General features: G+C 40.7%; 5 protein-coding genes across 7 annotated transcripts; 4 read left to right on the plus strand and 1 right to left on the minus strand.

Moving 5' to 3' along the window:
• Positions 1–450: 450 nt before the first annotated feature.
• Positions 451–2,350, plus strand: LOC130508099 (rac-like GTP-binding protein ARAC7). Its single transcript, XM_057003322.1, has 7 exons — positions 451–781; positions 956–1,043; positions 1,149–1,258; positions 1,374–1,437; positions 1,545–1,669; positions 1,783–1,892; positions 1,990–2,350. Exons 1-7 carry the CDS (start codon positions 683–685, stop codon positions 2,021–2,023), a joined length of 630 nt encoding a protein of 209 aa, XP_056859302.1. The 5' UTR covers positions 451–682; the 3' UTR covers positions 2,024–2,350.
• Positions 2,351–3,057: 707 nt separating this feature from the next.
• Positions 3,058–5,189, plus strand: LOC130494554 (cyclin-dependent kinase F-1-like). Of its 2 annotated transcripts, none has more exons than XR_008942728.1 (3): positions 3,058–3,628; positions 3,765–4,822; positions 4,927–5,189. XR_008942728.1 is itself a non-coding variant. In XM_057003321.1 (3 exons), exons 1-2 carry the CDS (start codon positions 3,131–3,133, stop codon positions 4,683–4,685), a joined length of 1,419 nt encoding a protein of 472 aa, XP_056859301.1. In that variant the 5' UTR covers positions 3,058–3,130; the 3' UTR covers positions 4,686–4,704; positions 4,927–5,189. The 2 variants fall into 2 exon arrangements, 1 of the variants encoding a protein (XP_056859301.1); XM_057003321.1 differs by having other exon boundaries at positions 3,765–4,704.
• A 143-nt stretch (positions 5,190–5,332) lies between these two features.
• LOC108841909 (uncharacterized) lies at positions 5,333–6,965 on the plus strand. Of its 2 annotated transcripts, none has more exons than XM_018614692.2 (3): positions 5,333–5,579; positions 5,925–6,219; positions 6,330–6,965. In XM_018614692.2, the coding sequence occupies exons 1-3, from the start codon at positions 5,411–5,413 to the stop codon at positions 6,838–6,840; spliced, it is 975 nt and encodes a 324-aa protein (XP_018470194.2). In that variant the 5' UTR covers positions 5,333–5,410; the 3' UTR covers positions 6,841–6,965. The 2 variants fall into 2 exon arrangements, with proteins under 2 accessions (XP_018470194.2, XP_018470195.2); XM_018614693.2 differs by having other exon boundaries at positions 5,333–5,570.
• A 357-nt stretch (positions 6,966–7,322) lies between these two features.
• Positions 7,323–10,537, plus strand: LOC108841907 (protein tesmin/TSO1-like CXC 5). Its single transcript, XM_018614690.2, has 8 exons — positions 7,323–7,953; positions 8,200–8,310; positions 8,456–8,633; positions 8,723–9,082; positions 9,167–9,258; positions 9,341–9,435; positions 9,527–9,880; positions 9,959–10,537. Exons 1-8 carry the CDS (start codon positions 7,658–7,660, stop codon positions 10,216–10,218), a joined length of 1,746 nt encoding a protein of 581 aa, XP_018470192.2. The 5' UTR covers positions 7,323–7,657; the 3' UTR covers positions 10,219–10,537.
• Positions 10,538–10,579: 42 nt separating this feature from the next.
• Positions 10,580–15,133, minus strand: LOC108841906 (peroxisomal fatty acid beta-oxidation multifunctional protein AIM1). The gene is made up of 18 exons (XM_018614689.2): positions 14,952–15,133; positions 14,788–14,859; positions 14,633–14,695; positions 14,484–14,540; positions 14,328–14,395; positions 14,162–14,243; positions 13,998–14,053; positions 13,611–13,913; positions 13,415–13,501; positions 13,103–13,277; positions 12,797–12,918; positions 12,519–12,682; positions 12,184–12,438; positions 11,959–12,080; positions 11,775–11,896; positions 11,548–11,696; positions 11,238–11,376; positions 10,580–10,889 (listed from the first exon to the last, which is right to left on the minus strand). The coding sequence occupies exons 1-18, from the start codon at positions 15,046–15,048 to the stop codon at positions 10,857–10,859; spliced, it is 2,166 nt and encodes a 721-aa protein (XP_018470191.2). The 5' UTR covers positions 15,049–15,133; the 3' UTR covers positions 10,580–10,856.
• Between the last annotated feature and the right edge of the window lie 227 nt (positions 15,134–15,360).

The raw sequence follows: 15,360 nt of genomic DNA on the forward strand, positions 1-15,360 counted from the left end.
CTGAATCATTTGATCCAAGCAAATTTGAATGTAATATTGCGTGTAAAAAGAGTGTGTTACTATAATGAAAGTTGTAAGAAGAGAAGAAGTATACCGTGGTTTACAAAGTTGAAACTCCACTTATTTAAAACAGAATAATGAAAGAGTGTGAGGATTCAAATATAAAAATTAAAAATCACTGGAAGGGGCTCAAGAGAAACTCGTGCATGAGAAGAAACGTGAAACTCCCAAGAGAAGAAAAGGAAAACACACTCTTAGCTGGACACCAACAAGAGGACAAAAAGTCGAAACTGTATCGTATTTCACAACGGTCGAGACGTGTTTCAACTCAACCGTTGAAAATACCAGACTTTTTTGACAGAAAGGTGGTTACATAGCAAACGAAGAAGTAATTTCAAATCATTTTTCTTTAAAATATTGTTAATTCATTTTTCCTAAGTTTTTGAAATTTATTGAGAGGGACAATAAAGTATGACCCTTTTTAGAGAGAAGTATTGACTAGGACGAAACCTGAGAATCCGACACATTTAACTCTCTCCTCTTCTCTCTATACAAACATTCAATTTCTCTCTAACAACATATCGAAATTCACACTCTTGTAAAGCTTATCTCCAGCAGCACTCTTCTTCTTTAATTTTCTTCTAGGGGGTTTTGATTCTGTGGTTCATTACTAAAAGAGACAATGAGTGCTTCAAAGTTCATTAAATGTGTTACTGTTGGAGACGGAGCTGTGGGGAAGACATGTATGCTTATCTGTTACACGAGCAACAAGTTTCCCACTGTGAGAGTTTGTTTCCTTTATTTTTTCATTTTTTCCATTGTAAAGCTTTAATTTTTCTTGCTGGGTTTCAAAGGTTTAAGCTTTTTTAAACTCTTTAGGTAGAGATCTAGTGTATTCTGTGGGGTTATATATATTCTCATGTCTCCTCCTCATGATTCTTGTTGTTTTGTTCAGGATTATATACCGACTGTATTCGACAACTTCAGTGCCAATGTCTCCGTGGATGGTCAAATCGTGAATCTAGGCCTATGGGACACTGCTGGTAAAGACAAAATACAAAAACCATTAAGCTTAAGAACTCAAGTTAATGACATTTGCATGAGTCTTTTCCCTCTTTTATAATCTCACAGAAATAGTTGTTGTTCAGGTCAAGAAGATTACAGTAGGTTGAGGCCATTGAGTTACAGAGGAGCCGATATCTTCGTCTTGGCCTTTTCTCTTATCAGCAAGGCTAGCTACGAGAATGTACTTAAGAAGGTATATATATGTTTTTTTTTTTAATTTCTCTTTGCATTGGAGCATCTATTGGTTGTGAATTTTTTTGTGTATTCATGTTCTGAATCTGATTGTTTGTGTTTTTTTTTTTATATAGTGGATGCCTGAACTTCGTAGGTTTGCGCCAAATGTTCCTATAGTCCTTGTTGGTACAAAGCTAGGTAAGTTCATTTTTTTCTAATGTTGTTCTTGCAGAAACTTTTTTTTTTTCTATTTTTGAATTTCATCTCTTTGCTGATACATTGCGTTGTGGTTTGTGTTCTTTAAGATCTCCGTGATGATAAGGGATACCTGGCAGATCACACCAATGTCATTACCTCTACTCAGGGAGAGGAATTGAGGAAGCAAATCGGTGCAGCTGCTTACATCGAGTGCAGTTCCAAAACTCAACAGGTAATAAAGTCAAAAGTTATTTTCAGAAACAAAGACTCAAAAAAAAAAGAGAATTGTTTTGGTGAATATAAACAAATGTCAGAACCTTTTGCCTTGGGGTCTTTTTGTTGTAGAATGTGAAAGCAGTGTTTGACACAGCGATCAAAGTGGTTCTCCAGCCTCCAAGGAGGAAAGAGGTCACTGGGAATAAGAAGAAACACAGAAGATCCGGTTGCTCCTTTGCGTAAGCCCTTCCTAAATATTATTGTATCTTCTTGTTTTCCACTCTGTGATGAGAGGTTGCAGTAAAAAGCTTACAAACAAGGGTTTATAATATTCAGGAGCATTGTCTGTGGAGGCTGCGCCACTGCTTAGGACATAACTCAAGTGAAAAAGTTACAACAACATTGTCTGTCTCTCTCTCTGGTCGGTTTATTGGTATTTTTGTAGGTTGAAGAATTGCAACTATTAAAAGATAAGGGAACTGTTGGTTCTCTCTTATTTGTATGTGAAGTTCCTTTCTCTCTGTTATCCTTTTCTTCTCTTGTGTTGTGTAGACTTCTGCTGATTCCAGTAATACTCTGTGTTGTTGTTTAACAATGTTTGCATCGTTCTGTATCATCATCATCATTTTTTTTTTTTTTTTTTTGAATGAATGTAAAATTTATTCAGTCAAATTATGTTTTACATCAAATGCAACTATGTTATGACTGTTTTAAAGAATGAACAAATAAAGAAATCTGCAACTAAATCCTTGTGCCAAACCAAGCTTGTAGAGCATCATGGAGAGCGTTCTTTCCTGTTGCCGGCAGGGAGGAAACAGTTCTGTCTTAGTGAGAGATGTATCAGTGTTCAGTGTCACAATATCACTCCATGCTGAAGAGAATTTATCTCCCAAAATCCCTTTGATTAGTTCCCTCCCATACACCTGATGAGTAAGAAAATTCAAAAAAAAAAAAGGTGTGAGTGAGTTTCAGCACTTGATTTGCAAAGGATACACAACGGGTCAGCATCGACGTTCCATTTCTGCATCTGATCAGCTGTTGGTCGTCTTTGTTGCATCACAACCCAGAGGTGAAAGGAGTATTTAGGGGACACTAAAACCAAACTAAACAGCACCAAACCAAAAGCAGAAATGTCCATCTCCGCAAACTAATGTTCTTATACATCATGTTCATAAATCTAAATAATCAAAGTACATAAATCCAACAATAGTTACACAATTTTACCAAAAAAAAACAATAGTTACACAAATAGTCAGTTCAGAAAAAAGTTGCACAAATAGTTCAGTTGATAACTTGCTCCAAGGACCGGATAGTAATTTCGCAAAAGAAAAAAACCAAAGGAATGGGAACTAGCAGGGCATATACGTAATTCACCACTCTGAGTAATTCGTTAGTATGTTCTTTCATCATCGTCGTTAAATCGGGAAAAGGAGGTTCTGTCCGAAAAAAGAACGACGCCGGCAGGAAGCACAAGGCGATGGATAAACAGCCGGCGAGCAGCTGGAGCATCCACACCCGGCCGGAGGTAATCGCCAAGTACGAGATCTTCGAGCGAGTCGGATCCGGAGCCTACGCCGACGTGTACCGAGCTCGCCGCATCTCCGACGGTCTCACCGTCGCTCTCAAAGAGATCTTCGACTACCAATCGGCCTTCCGGGAGATCGACGCCCTATCGATCCTCCACGGATCTCCCAACGTCGTCGCTATGCACGAGTACTTCTGGCGCGAGGACGAGAACGCAGTGATCGTCCTCGAGTTCCTCAGGTCTGATCTCTCCGCGGTGATCCGTGACGCCAAGAGGAGGAAGAAGAATAAAGGGGATGGGCTCTCCGTTGGGGAGATCAAGAGATGGATGGTTCAGATTCTCAATGGCGTTGATGCTTGTCATCGGAATCTGATCGTTCACAGAGATTTAAAGCCTGGGAATATGTTGGTAGGTGATGATGGAGTGCTCAAGCTTGCTGATTTTGGTCAGGTGATTTGTTAAAGTTTCCATCTTTTCATCAAATTTAGTTGTACCCTTGTTGTAAAGTTTCGATCTTTTAATCAATTTAGTTTACCCTTATTATAAAGTTTCGATCTTTGAATCAAGTGTGTGTTTGTTTTTACAGGCTAGGATACTAATGGAGCCTGATGTCGTCGCCACAGATGAGAACCAACTTGAAGAAGCCAGCAGGGAGCCACCGGAAGTGATTCCTGATTATGTGAACTCGTCTCAGGGAGAACAGGAAGTGTTGAGTAAAGACGAGTACTTTCGGCAGGTGGAAGAGCTCAAGGCTAAGCAGGTTGTGAGATACGACGACGACACAGATAAGGACTCGAACGTGCCTGACGGAGACGCGTCTTGTCTCGCGACGTGTACCGTCAGTGAAATGGATGATGATTTCGGGAGGAACTCTTTTGCTTACGATGCTGCTGATGAGGAGGCGTTGGACGGAGGCGGAGAAGGTTTGATGACGTCTTGCGTGGGGACCAGATGGTTTAGACCACCGGAGCTTCTTTACGGGTCTACGGTGTATGGGCTTGAGATCGATCTGTGGTCGCTTGGTTGCGTGTTCGCGGAACTCTTGTCTCTGGAGCCGTTGTTCCCTGGAGTTTCGGATATTGATCAGATCAGCAGAGTGACCAACGTGCTGGGGAATTTAGACGAAGAGGTTTGGCCGGGCTGTGTCGATCTTCCAGACTACAAGTCTATCTCGTTTGCTAAAGTGGAGTCTCCTCTTGGTATAGAAGGGTGTCTTCCCAACCATTCAGGGGATGTGATAGCGCTGCTCAAGAAGCTTATCTGTTACGATCCAGCTAGTAGAGCTACTGCTGTGGAGTTGTTGAATGATAAATATTTTAAGGAAGAGCCTCTTCCTGTTCCAGTTTCAGAGCTATATGTGCCTCCGGCAATGAGTGGGCCAGATGAGGAGGATTCTCCTAGGAAGTGGGATGGTTACAGAGAAATGGATTCAGATTCAGATTTTGACGGCTTTGGTCCAGTGAATGTGAAGCCTACAAGTAGTGGATTCACAATAGAGTTCCCCTGAACCTTTATGGCTTTTTAAGGTAGGCGGTAAAAAGCTTTGCCTCTTTCTCCTTCGTACAGATATGTGTGTCTTTAATACTAATAGGCCTAGCCAGGATTCAACAACCACTAAGAAACTTTTAGTTGGAGTATTTTTAAGTAAGCTTTTTGAATCGTTTGCTGTTTTTTCTTTTTCTTTTGCGCCTTGTGTCTCATCATTGATCTCAGTTTTGTGTGTTATATCTGATGTTTCCTTTCCACAGATGGATTAACATTTTGGCCGGGGTCCATGATTGAGAATCTTGATCAGCCTGCTCCCCTGAATCCGTCTGCTGTGACAAGAAGATTGGTTGTTGTGTATTATGTCTCTGGAATAGAAAACAGTTACATTTTACAATCCAAGCTAAAGAGCCTATAAAAAGCTTTGTATTATCTGTGTTATGCATTTTTTTTTTACTGTGTAATAACTTGCTCTTTTCATGGTCATCAGATGATGGGTTCAATGAGTCAAAAACTAGTTTCTGCATTCATCTTGTAGAAAATATCACGTTGATAATCAGCTTTTTTCAGTCTATGGGACTAGAATGTTAAATAATAAAATTAAGGGGTTATTTTAGAAATCAGACTAAAGCTGAGAGGCCAAAAGATAAATTAACGATAGTTTTTCCAGCTTCTATCGCACACTCGCTTAGGGTTTTTGTTTTTTTTTGGTTTGGGGTGAAACGGGGCCTTGAGAATCGGAGAGAAATGGGGTCAAACGAAAGAGATGAGACGAGGCAGCATCACCCGCCTCACATCAGCAGTGTCGTCGTGCGTCCATCCGGTAGCTACGACGGAGAAGGCGACCGCCAAGACGCCGCCGGAGAGGACTCTCGTGCTGACCGGCCACACTCGGATCGTCATAAGGGTGAGAATGGTTCGTATCTCTCTTCCTACATTTAATGTGCATCCCCATCTCAGTCCTCTTTTTTTTCTTTTTGGTTATGGTTTCGATTTTATGAATTGCGAGTTTTTTTTTAAGTTTTATGAATTAGTAGTAGTGTATGTTGAAAGTTCATGGCTGCTGTATTTTGATTTTATTGCTAAGAGTACAGTTACACTTATAGCGTTAGTCTTTGAGGTTTTAACACGCTGGCTACAGTTTGCATAACAACCTTCCCTTTTCTCATGTATTTGGTGTATGCACTGATAATTCTTGGCACTGCCTTGTCATTTCACATTTTTTCACTGTTTTCTATTTTTTTTTTTTGTGTGTGTGTAGGACATAGAACTCGTGCAAGTTCTAGCTCACCACCACCCCGTCGTCCTTTTGAAGATCACCACCCACATGGCTCTGATCTTAATCATTCAGGTGCTCTGCTTCGTGGTGGCCGAGATTTCAGCAGTAGAAAGGAATCATCTGGGAGATACAGGGACTATTCACCACCCCATGCTAGAGTTAGTCGTCGTTTTGATGGGCCTGAACCTGCTTTTAAAAGCGATGGCATGGGCAGGAACAACAACAATTACTCAAAAGTCCAGCCAAGAGATGGAGATTGGTACTGTTTAGATCCCTTGTAAGTTGTATTATAACTCTTGAGACGTTTTGTTTTAGCCATATCTTTACAATCTACACAAGTTTCTGGATTTCATTTGTGTATGGCTTTTTGTTTTGTTATGAATACAGATGCAGAAACTTGAACTTTGCGAGGCGAGATTGCTGCTTCAAGTGCAAGAGGCGTCGCTATGCACCTCCCAATACTCCTCCACCGCCTCCTTCTCCTCCCATGTATCTCTCCCCAAGAAGAGACTTTTATGGCTACAGGTCTCCTCCACGTGGCTACCCTAGAGGCCACCTGCCACCAAGGCTTGACCATCCCACATGGAGAGACAGAGACAGAGAAGGAGGAGACCGCCTGCGTTACTCAAACCTCCAGTATCCTCCTGACAGAAGATTAGCATCTGACTGGGTCCCGGAACAACCTCACTATGAGAGACGTCCACCTCGTGGTGGCGGATGGGGACGACATTCAAGAGAGAGGAGCAGATCGCCGCCATCGAGATACAACCCTCCAACGCCAATGAGAGGCCCTCCACCACCGCTAAGAGATTACCGCCGTGATAGTTACTTTGAGAGAGGAGGGAGAGACGATCAGCGTGGTGGTAGCGACAGAGACAGGATGAGAAACGCTTACTGATATACAGAACAGTGCATGTCTTGGGAAAACATGGTTTAGACAGTTCAAAAATTTTCCCTGAAAATCAAAGGGACCTTTGTATTACACCTTAGATTCTTTTGTTCTAAATTCGAAATGTTAGCGAATTTTTGTCCTAATTGTGCAAAAGAAGAAGAAGAAAAAAACAAGTCCCGGGGCGAAATCGAAATATCGCTTCTCTCATTTTCCTACTTCCAAAACTCGACGGTGAGAGTGACGAGAGGCCTGTCTACGTGTCGGTTCACGAGTGGTAGATATCTAGATTAAGCACATTTTAAAGGTCTTTTAGATAAATTTTGTATTCAGAGACGATCGAACGGTGGAGAAACGGCGAAACATAAAGCTTTTTATGAATTCAAATCGTTGGATCACCGTATTGGACACAAACCGCACGATCAAAACGCCGCGCAAATCGGACCGTCGAATATAATTAAGGAAAATTGAAATTTCAAAAACATGTTAGAAAGAGGGAGGAGGAGAGATGCTGTGTGGAAGAAGAAGAAGAACAAAACCGGAAGTATCCTTCTCGACTTGCTTCTCCCTCTTCTTCGTCTCCGTCAGCTAAAACCCTAATTCTCTCCCATCTCTCTCTCAAAAGCTTATCACCGCGGATCAAATTCAAAGTCCTGAGCTTTATCAGCCGCCGTCGAATCGGTTCCGATTCTTTTCCCGTGGGGGGGGGGGATACGGATCTGGGTTCTCTCTGTGTGTTGCTTTGAGCTGATCTGTATCAATTGTCTCTTTCTTCGGGGGAAGATAGAAAAGGAAATTTTGTGTGGGGAGATTCGAAAATTTTGATATGAGTGAGGGCGGCGGCGGCGGAGGAGGAGGAGGAGGCGAATTCCCGCCAAAAAAGGAAGATGTAACTGACGAGTCTAGTTTCCCGGGGAAGACGCCAGCGAGGCAACTCGACTTCACTGGTGGAAATTCACTGTCTAAACCTACTGCTGTCGTCGCTACTACGAACATCGTCACTCCCTCCGTTCCTTCACCGATGGCGTCGCGGCTTCATCCGGTGGGACGACCGACGTTGCACGTGGTGACGACTAATCAGCCGTCACAGGCACAAATCCTTAACGCGCCAATCAGGCTTCCGTAAGTTTTTTTTTTATCTAATTGCTTCCTTCTTCGACTACTAGTGTTTGAAATGAATTTTCTTTTTTTTTGAAGAAAAAATCAAATCTTTTGATTTTGAAAATTAAAATCTTCAACCTTTCAAAACTATTTCGTGAAAAATAGTTTGATTGTTTTTCTTTGTCCAAAGAGTAAAGCTTTGTTACAACTCTAAAAAAGATTTTCGAATTTTCAACCTTTGTTTTTTTTTTTCAATTTTTGGTGCAGAAAGCCGGAGTCTCCAATATCTAGACCGAGGCCGCCTATTGTGGAAGGTAGAGATGGTACCCCTCAAAAGAAGAAGCAGTGTAACTGCAAACACTCTCGCTGCTTGAAACTGTATATCTCTTCCCTTCCCTTTCTTCTGATACCTATTTTTCTGTTCATATCTATTTCCTTTATCTGTCTTTTAATTGTGAAGTTATTAGGTTCTGGTTAGGTTTAACTTTTGTGCTTACATACACTCTGCTCTGTACCTTTTCAGGTACTGTGAATGCTTTGCGTCCGGGACATACTGTGATGGTTGTAACTGTGTCAATTGTTTCAACAACGTTGACAACGAACCTGCAAGACGAGATGCTGTTGAAGCAACTCTGGAGCGGAATCCAAATGCTTTCAGGCCTAAAATTGCTAGCAGTCCACATGGTGTCAGGGATAAAAGGGTACCGTTGTTTTTGAGGATTATCAAAAGCATTTACATTCTCAGTTGTTGGAAGATGCTTAAAAACTGTTGTATTTGTCTTTTTGGCAGGAGGAGATTGGTGAAGTTGTGTTGTTAGGGAAACACAACAAAGGATGTCACTGCAAGAAATCAGGATGCCTTAAGAAGTATTGCGAGTGCTTTCAAGCCAACATTCTTTGTTCCGAGAACTGCAAATGCTTGGATTGCAAAAACTTTGACGGAAGTGAGGAGAGACAAGCTCTGTTTCACGGTGAACATGCCAACAACATGGCTTATCTCCAACAAGCAGCAAATGCAGCCATTACTGGAGCGGTTGGCTCCTCTGGCTTTGCTCCTTCCCCAGCACCTAAGAGAAGGAAAGGTCATGATATTTCTTTCAACCAAACAACCAAAGATTCATCTACTCATCGACTTGGCCAGTTTCCACAGGTTTGCAAGTTCCCAATTTAGTCCGTATGTGCTTTTTGTAACCATTTATGGAACTGAAAAAAAGTTCCCTTTCTTGGTATTTAGGCAAATAATGGAAGAACCACAGGTACATCTCCAGCAACTGTTTCTCGGCCTGGTGGCAATTCATCGGCAGCTCCATCAAAGTTTGTATATAGGTGAAGTTTATGGGGTTGACAAGTTATATAGCTGATCCAACGAGCTTCATAAAACTGAATTTATGTTATATATTTTTTGAAGGTCTCTCTTAGCAGATATAATCCAACCACAGGATGTGAAAGCTCTTTGCTCTGTCTTGGTTGCTGTAGCCGGAGAAGCAGCAAAGACATTAACAGGTGAAGCTCTGAGTGAAAAGCTCTGTATTTTGCTGAGGTTTTAGCTCTATTTGTGTATTATTCATTGATCTTCCCTTAATTGTTTTCTTAGATGAAAGAAATGAAACAGAAGCTTCTTTAGCTTCTTCTGCACAAGATAACTCCCAAGGGAATAAAGATGTTGAGATGGTTGCAGCTGATAAGTCTGGACCAGAGGGTTCCAATTCGGATGGCGCCGATGCCTCTAAAGGAAAGCCACTATCCCCAGCAACTATGGCTCTGATGTGTGATGAACAGGACACTATCTTCATGGTAGCAGCAGCTGAACCTAATGGTTCAGTGGATCCCGGTGGCTGCAGAACAAACTCACAGGAGCAGTCAGAGATTTACGCAGAGCAGGAGAGAGCGGTATTAACCAAATTCAGAGATTGCCTTAGCAGACTTATCTCTTACGCAGAAATAAAAGGTACTGTTGTTTCTAGTGCTTCCCGCACAACTTATGGTTAAACCTTCTCTAATTTTAGATAATTTTTTTGGTTTGCAGAATCAAAGTGTTCATATTTAGCAAGAAGGCATATACAGTCACCCCCAACCGCAACTGCAACTGCAGCAGTGAAAACCGAGAATGGGATTCAGCAAATACCACCAGTTGTGAATGGAGCTTCACGAACCACTGCTCAACCTACACTCAGCAAACCACAGCCGTTGCAGCCAACGACCACAACTAATACCTCAACCACTCAGCAGCATCCTCCTCATAAACCTCCAGCTTTACCGGAGAAGAAAGACCCTCAGAATCAATAAATTACACCCTACTTAGGACAACAATAGCTTACCAGAGAGAACATAGACAACAAAGCTGAAATCTACCTCACAACTGCCTCATTTTCCGAGGTAATGTTACCATAATTTTTATTGTCTCCTCTTTAAAAGCCTCTTGCAGATTTTTGGAGAGCTTTGTTTCTTTACTACACGAGTTATATTTATCATTACTTGATAGTTTTCTTGTGTTCTGTTGATGGTTTTAGTTGCTGCAACATGCTTGTTTATTATGTCTGAGGTTCTCTTTCAACTTCTGTAACATTAGAGAGTAACATAATAATAAAGTCCCGATTTTACAAAAGATGTAAATGAGATAATATTCTCTTTGACCAAAACAACTAAGTTTATATATCTGCACTAGGTAGTTTTACTATATTCTTAACCATTCGAACAATTACATGAGAATGAAGTCGCTACAAAAGTTTTATGAAGAACATATTCGTCTTTTCAAGTGCTTAAAAGTTAAAACAAAACACCTTATTAACTGTTGCTTCGAGAATTAACAATAGAGAGTGATTTATTCTCTCATTTAGTGACTTAACACTTTCAACCTCTCCATATAGTTGTTTCTGACGTTTTATTTGCTGATTACTTTTAAGCTCCCCTTCTTGTTTGTGCATTCACATTCGAGACCTGGACGCCTTAGGTTCACTCTGCAGTCAAAGACCAGAGTTCCATCATGAATTACAGCGCAAAGAAAAGACTGGTTATCTATTGATTTATTAGCAACCTTAGCGTCTAATTTTTTTTTGTTCTAACCAAATTACAAAACAAAACCTACATGGGTCAATGCTAAACTTAGTCTCAGGATACTGGTTACATCTCTAACTCTGTGTGGAGATTGAATCTAAGATCCATTGTTAACCAGTGATTTGTAGCAGATGAATCCATGTGATCATTCACCCTAAATTTTATCCTCGCCTTCAATCGATATGTAAATAAGGGAACTGTGTTCTCTTGTGACATCATAACATGTAAAAGAAAGTTGAGAGAGACTTTACCAGAAGCATTCCATTCATTGCCCTTTCCTCCAGATACCTCGATGGTTTGAAAAAACCTCCATAAGTCTCGGACAATCTCTTGAGCCTTTCATATATGTACTTAGGTCCAACCGTGTCTGCCCAGAAAACAATTCCCCCGCTGCAACAAAGAAAAACAAATGATAATCACCAACTTTTTAGTGACAGACAAAAACAAAGGAAAAAGCTTTGCTTGTTTAAAGTTTAAACATTGACTTAATAGCAAATGAGCAGAAAAGACTCAACAAGATGAAAAAGAAAACCAATAAGATCAGGGCATTAGGATTCTTACCGGTAAGAAGGAAAACTCATTCCAAGGACAGATGCAACGTCCAAGTCTGAGGCTCGGATCACAACTCCTTCATCTAGGACACGGCACGCCTCGTTAACCACAGGGAACAAGATCATCTCTACAATTTCTTTATCAGTTACTGATATAGGCTGCAGAAGAAAAGACAAGGAAGGGTTCATTAACTTCCAACAATACCAAATAATAAAAGACATTATTTTTGTTCTTACCTTCCCACCGGGCATGATATTGGTAAGTTTCCTCGATTCCTCAACAACTGAAAGCACTGATGAATCAGGCTTTGGTTTGCTTCCCTTTTCGTAAATATAGTATCCTCTCCCGTTGATTTTGCCTGAAGCAGCAGAATGTTAAAAAAGTGGACAGATGGAGAAGTTGTAAGAGCAAATGACACACCATTTCGTCCGCTCTTAACCAGAAGCTCTGTCAATGGAGACTGAAACATTCGGTCACCATAGACCTTGGCATATATCTCCTTAACTGCCATTCCAATCCCGTGTCCAGCCAAATCACCTAGCCTGCCAAGTAAAGCTTTCTTCAGTTTCCGAGACAGTCAGTCATACCGCAACACATACACATTCAAAAAGTGTAGGTAAAATCAATAATGAAGGAGAGATTTACTGGAAAGGACCCAATGGCAAGCCAAAAGAGGTGATAACGCTGTCGACTCTGAACAAGTCAACACCTAGATTGACCAACATATGAGCACCTTGTGTATACGGAAAGAATGTCCTGTTCACTGCAAAGCCTATGCAGTTTCCAACCACAACGGGGACTTTCTTTATGGCCTTTCCAAGCGCCATGAGATCCAGGATCACCTGAGCAGAAGTATTCTCTGTACGAACTATCTCGAGAAGGGTCATAATATGTGCCGGGCTGTAAAAACAGACAAACCTCTGTTATTTACATTGAAAATACGAAAATCATAAAAATCTTCTGTGACATTGAATATGAACCTGAAGAAATGTGCGCCAACTATGCGATCTTTTGAGTTAGTTTTTTCCCCAATTACGTTGAGGTCGATAGTAGATGTGTTGCTCGCCAAAATACAATGTGGTGGACATATCTCTTCGATTTCTTTGAATATCTTTTGTTTCAACTCAATGTTTTCAATCACTGCCTGAAAATTCACACCAGAAGCAACACCTTATAGTCAGAGGAAATATTTATACACATGTTGATCCTCTCTTAGAACTTGAAACCAAAGAGAAAGACAGATAACAGTAAGGCATACCTCTATGACCATGTCCACATCTTTGAATTCTGCGTAATCGAGTGCCCCCTTGAGCAACGAGAGGGCCTTTCCTGCTTTGTCTTGTGTCAGCTTTCCCCTAGACACCAAGCTTTTGAGATTTGCTGTTACAAGAAAAAACAAAAGTAATAACCATATAATCTATTAAGTGTCTATACACCTTTCTAACTTCTAAGGGCTGTAAAGTATACTCCGAAATACAACATACCATCTGAGAACAATCTTATATTACCAAGATATATACTTCTATTATATAGTAACTGGATATGTTCTGGATAAGATAAGAACCTTCAACAGATTTTAGTCCTTTCTGAAGGTATTCTGGATTTATTTCTTTGAGCACAACTCTTGTATTGCTTAGAAGTAGAGCGGTAGCGATACCAGAACCCATCAGACCTCCACCGATAACTGCAACTTTTTTCATCGGCCTCGGTTTCAATCCAACGTCAGTTACATTAGGCACCTAAAAAGTGTTTTAAAAGATACTCCGGATGAAGGTTAAAGGTGGAAACAAGAAGTACTATGAGCAACAAACGCAGTGCAGTTTAATCCTAAAGAAACTGTAGCTTTAGGAGAAGTTAAAGGTTTGGCCTATCTCACCTTTGATGTTGCACGCTGTGCGAAGAAAACATGAACAAGAGCCTTAGCAGTGTCTGACATTACTAATTGCTTGAAAACTTCTGCTTCCTGCATAGTGAATCAAGAAGTCATTAACAACGTACAAACTAGTAGCAAATGATTTATGACAGAGCTATTAAACAAATTAAAAGAAACCAGAAGACAGTGTCAGTGTTACCTTGAGAACGCCACTATATCCTCCATGGACGATACCTTCTTCAATGACATCAATGCAAGCATGGTGCTGAGGCATATTCGGAGCTATCTTCTTGGCTAGCTGTCTTGTATTCTTCAACACAGCACGAGCTTCAGATAAAGAGCCAATTTTGTCGGTCCTGTGCAGTGAACGCAAAAGGGGTTTACGTCCAAGTGCAATGTCTAGAGCCCACTTCCTGGACGTGGTCAACAAATCTCCAGGCGGCACCAAAGCATCAACGAGACCCAGCATATGCCCTTCCTCTGACGATATCGACTTGGAAAGCTGCAAAATGTAACAAAATTCTCAGCCAAGCAGCAAGCTTGGAAACAAAACTGTTGGTAAAATGCCGAGAAACGCCATCCATACCAGGATCATATCGGTTGCTTTTGCAAGGCCTACTAATCTTGGAAGACGTTGCGTACCTTCATAGACATACAATTATATCATTATTGAAAGGTGTATCCATTGATAAAGAAAAGTGTCTTTGTTTATTTAGAAGAAAACCAAGCTGAACAACACAAAGTCCGTACCTCCAAAACCTGGAATAACTCCAAGTGTGAGCTCTGGTAAGCCTAGCTGAGCTTTTGGGGCAGCAACTCGAGCATGACACGCCTAAAGAATTAGGAGAGATACAAAAATCAACACAAAAAAAAAGAAAGAAAAGAACTTACGAAAAAAAACATGAAAAGTGTTTACCATAGCCAGTTCTAAACCACCACCAAGAGCTAATCCTTCAACAGCAGCAACAAGCGGCTTCCTAGAGTCTTTGTTAACCAGAAAAAAACAGTATCAATATTCACGTTGTGTATATCTTCAAAAAAATAAAAATAAAACAAAGTTACGCTTAAATACCTTCCATAAGGTTGGACACAAGATCAATGGATACTTCAGGCATAAGCGATATATCCCCTGCCCAAAGAAACCGATATTCTCAACAACACAGGACACAGCAGGATTTTTACTATAAAAACTTACAACAGAAGGTAGGAACTTCATTTTACCAGTCTTATGAACTTGCTGGAAAACATTGATGTCGAAACCACCCGAGAATCTTCCACCGTTGCCTGAAATAACGATCAAATACTTTCAATCTTTAGCGACACTTAAGATCCCAAAATCTAAAACAAAAAGAAACTCAATTTTGTGTGTAATTTACCGGTCAAGACGATGGCCTTGACATCATTCCTCTGATCCGCGTCTTGAAACTTCTCCTTCAACCCAGAAATAACTGAATAATTCCCAAAAAGAATCAGCTAAGAAAGAAAGCAAAATAAACATATCGATAATGATCAAAAAGTAGGCAGCTTTAAATTAATTTACTTGGGCTGGCCAAAGAGTTAACGGGAGGATTGGAAATGGTGATCACAGCAACACCATCGTTTCCGACTTCCATCGTCACTCCTATCTTCTTCGCCATCTCGCTTTTTACAAAGTTTCTCTCTCTCCCGAATCGGATTAAAAGATCTGTGCTTTTTGTACTTGTCAGACAGAGATAAGATCAAGGCGTTACGTACATTATTAATAACGTGACTGGATTGTCTTTCCTAACATGTTTTGTTGTTCCGTCGTTTTTGTCATAAGCAGTAACAAAATTTTACTGGTTAGCATAACAAGGCCGGTTCGATTGTTTTATTCAGGGCCCTTGTGGCCTTGTTCACCTCACTCATTAATATTTGGACCTTTTGTTAGTTAAACTTAAAATTAGGGGGTTATTGGTAAAGGAATTCTA

This window comes from Raphanus sativus, chromosome 2 (assembly GCF_000801105.2).
Source record: "Raphanus sativus cultivar WK10039 chromosome 2, ASM80110v3, whole genome shotgun sequence".
Lineage (NCBI taxonomy): Eukaryota > Viridiplantae > Streptophyta > Magnoliopsida > Brassicales > Brassicaceae > Raphanus > Raphanus sativus.

Bases quoted from the DNA above. Each gene is read 5' to 3' on its own strand.
- LOC108841907 (XM_018614690.2), top strand. From the start codon at position 7,658: ATGAGTGAGGGCGGCGGCGGCGGAGGAGGAGGAGGAGGCGAATTCCCG. The intron at 7,954-8,199 runs GTAAGTTTTTTT...TTTTTGGTGCAG, and splicing joins AACGCGCCAATCAGGCTTCC to AAAGCCGGAGTCTCCAATAT. The intron at 9,881-9,958 runs GTACTGTTGTTT...TTTGGTTTGCAG, and splicing joins CTCTTACGCAGAAATAAAAG to AATCAAAGTGTTCATATTTA.
- LOC108841909 (XM_018614692.2), top strand. From the start codon at position 5,411: ATGGGGTCAAACGAAAGAGATGAGACGAGGCAGCATCACCCGCCTCAC. The intron at 5,580-5,924 runs GTTCGTATCTCT...GTGTGTGTGTAG, and splicing joins TCGTCATAAGGGTGAGAATG to GACATAGAACTCGTGCAAGT. The intron at 6,220-6,329 runs GTAAGTTGTATT...TTATGAATACAG, and splicing joins TGGTACTGTTTAGATCCCTT to ATGCAGAAACTTGAACTTTG.
- LOC130508099 (XM_057003322.1), top strand. From the start codon at position 683: ATGAGTGCTTCAAAGTTCATTAAATGTGTTACTGTTGGAGACGGAGCT. The intron at 782-955 runs GTGAGAGTTTGT...TGTTTTGTTCAG, and splicing joins CGAGCAACAAGTTTCCCACT to GATTATATACCGACTGTATT. The intron at 1,438-1,544 runs GTAAGTTCATTT...GTGTTCTTTAAG, and splicing joins CCTTGTTGGTACAAAGCTAG to ATCTCCGTGATGATAAGGGA.
- LOC130494554 (XM_057003321.1), top strand. From the start codon at position 3,131: ATGGATAAACAGCCGGCGAGCAGCTGGAGCATCCACACCCGGCCGGAG. The intron at 3,629-3,764 runs GTGATTTGTTAA...TTGTTTTTACAG, and splicing joins AGCTTGCTGATTTTGGTCAG to GCTAGGATACTAATGGAGCC.
- LOC108841906 (XM_018614689.2), bottom strand. From the start codon at position 15,048: ATGGCGAAGAAGATAGGAGTGACGATGGAAGTCGGAAACGATGGTGTT. The intron at 13,914-13,997 runs GTATGGATGGCG...TACATTTTGCAG, and splicing joins AAGCAACCGATATGATCCTG to CTTTCCAAGTCGATATCGTC. The intron at 11,697-11,774 runs GTAAGAACAAAA...TTTCTTCTGCAG, and splicing joins ATATCATGCCCGGTGGGAAG to CCTATATCAGTAACTGATAA.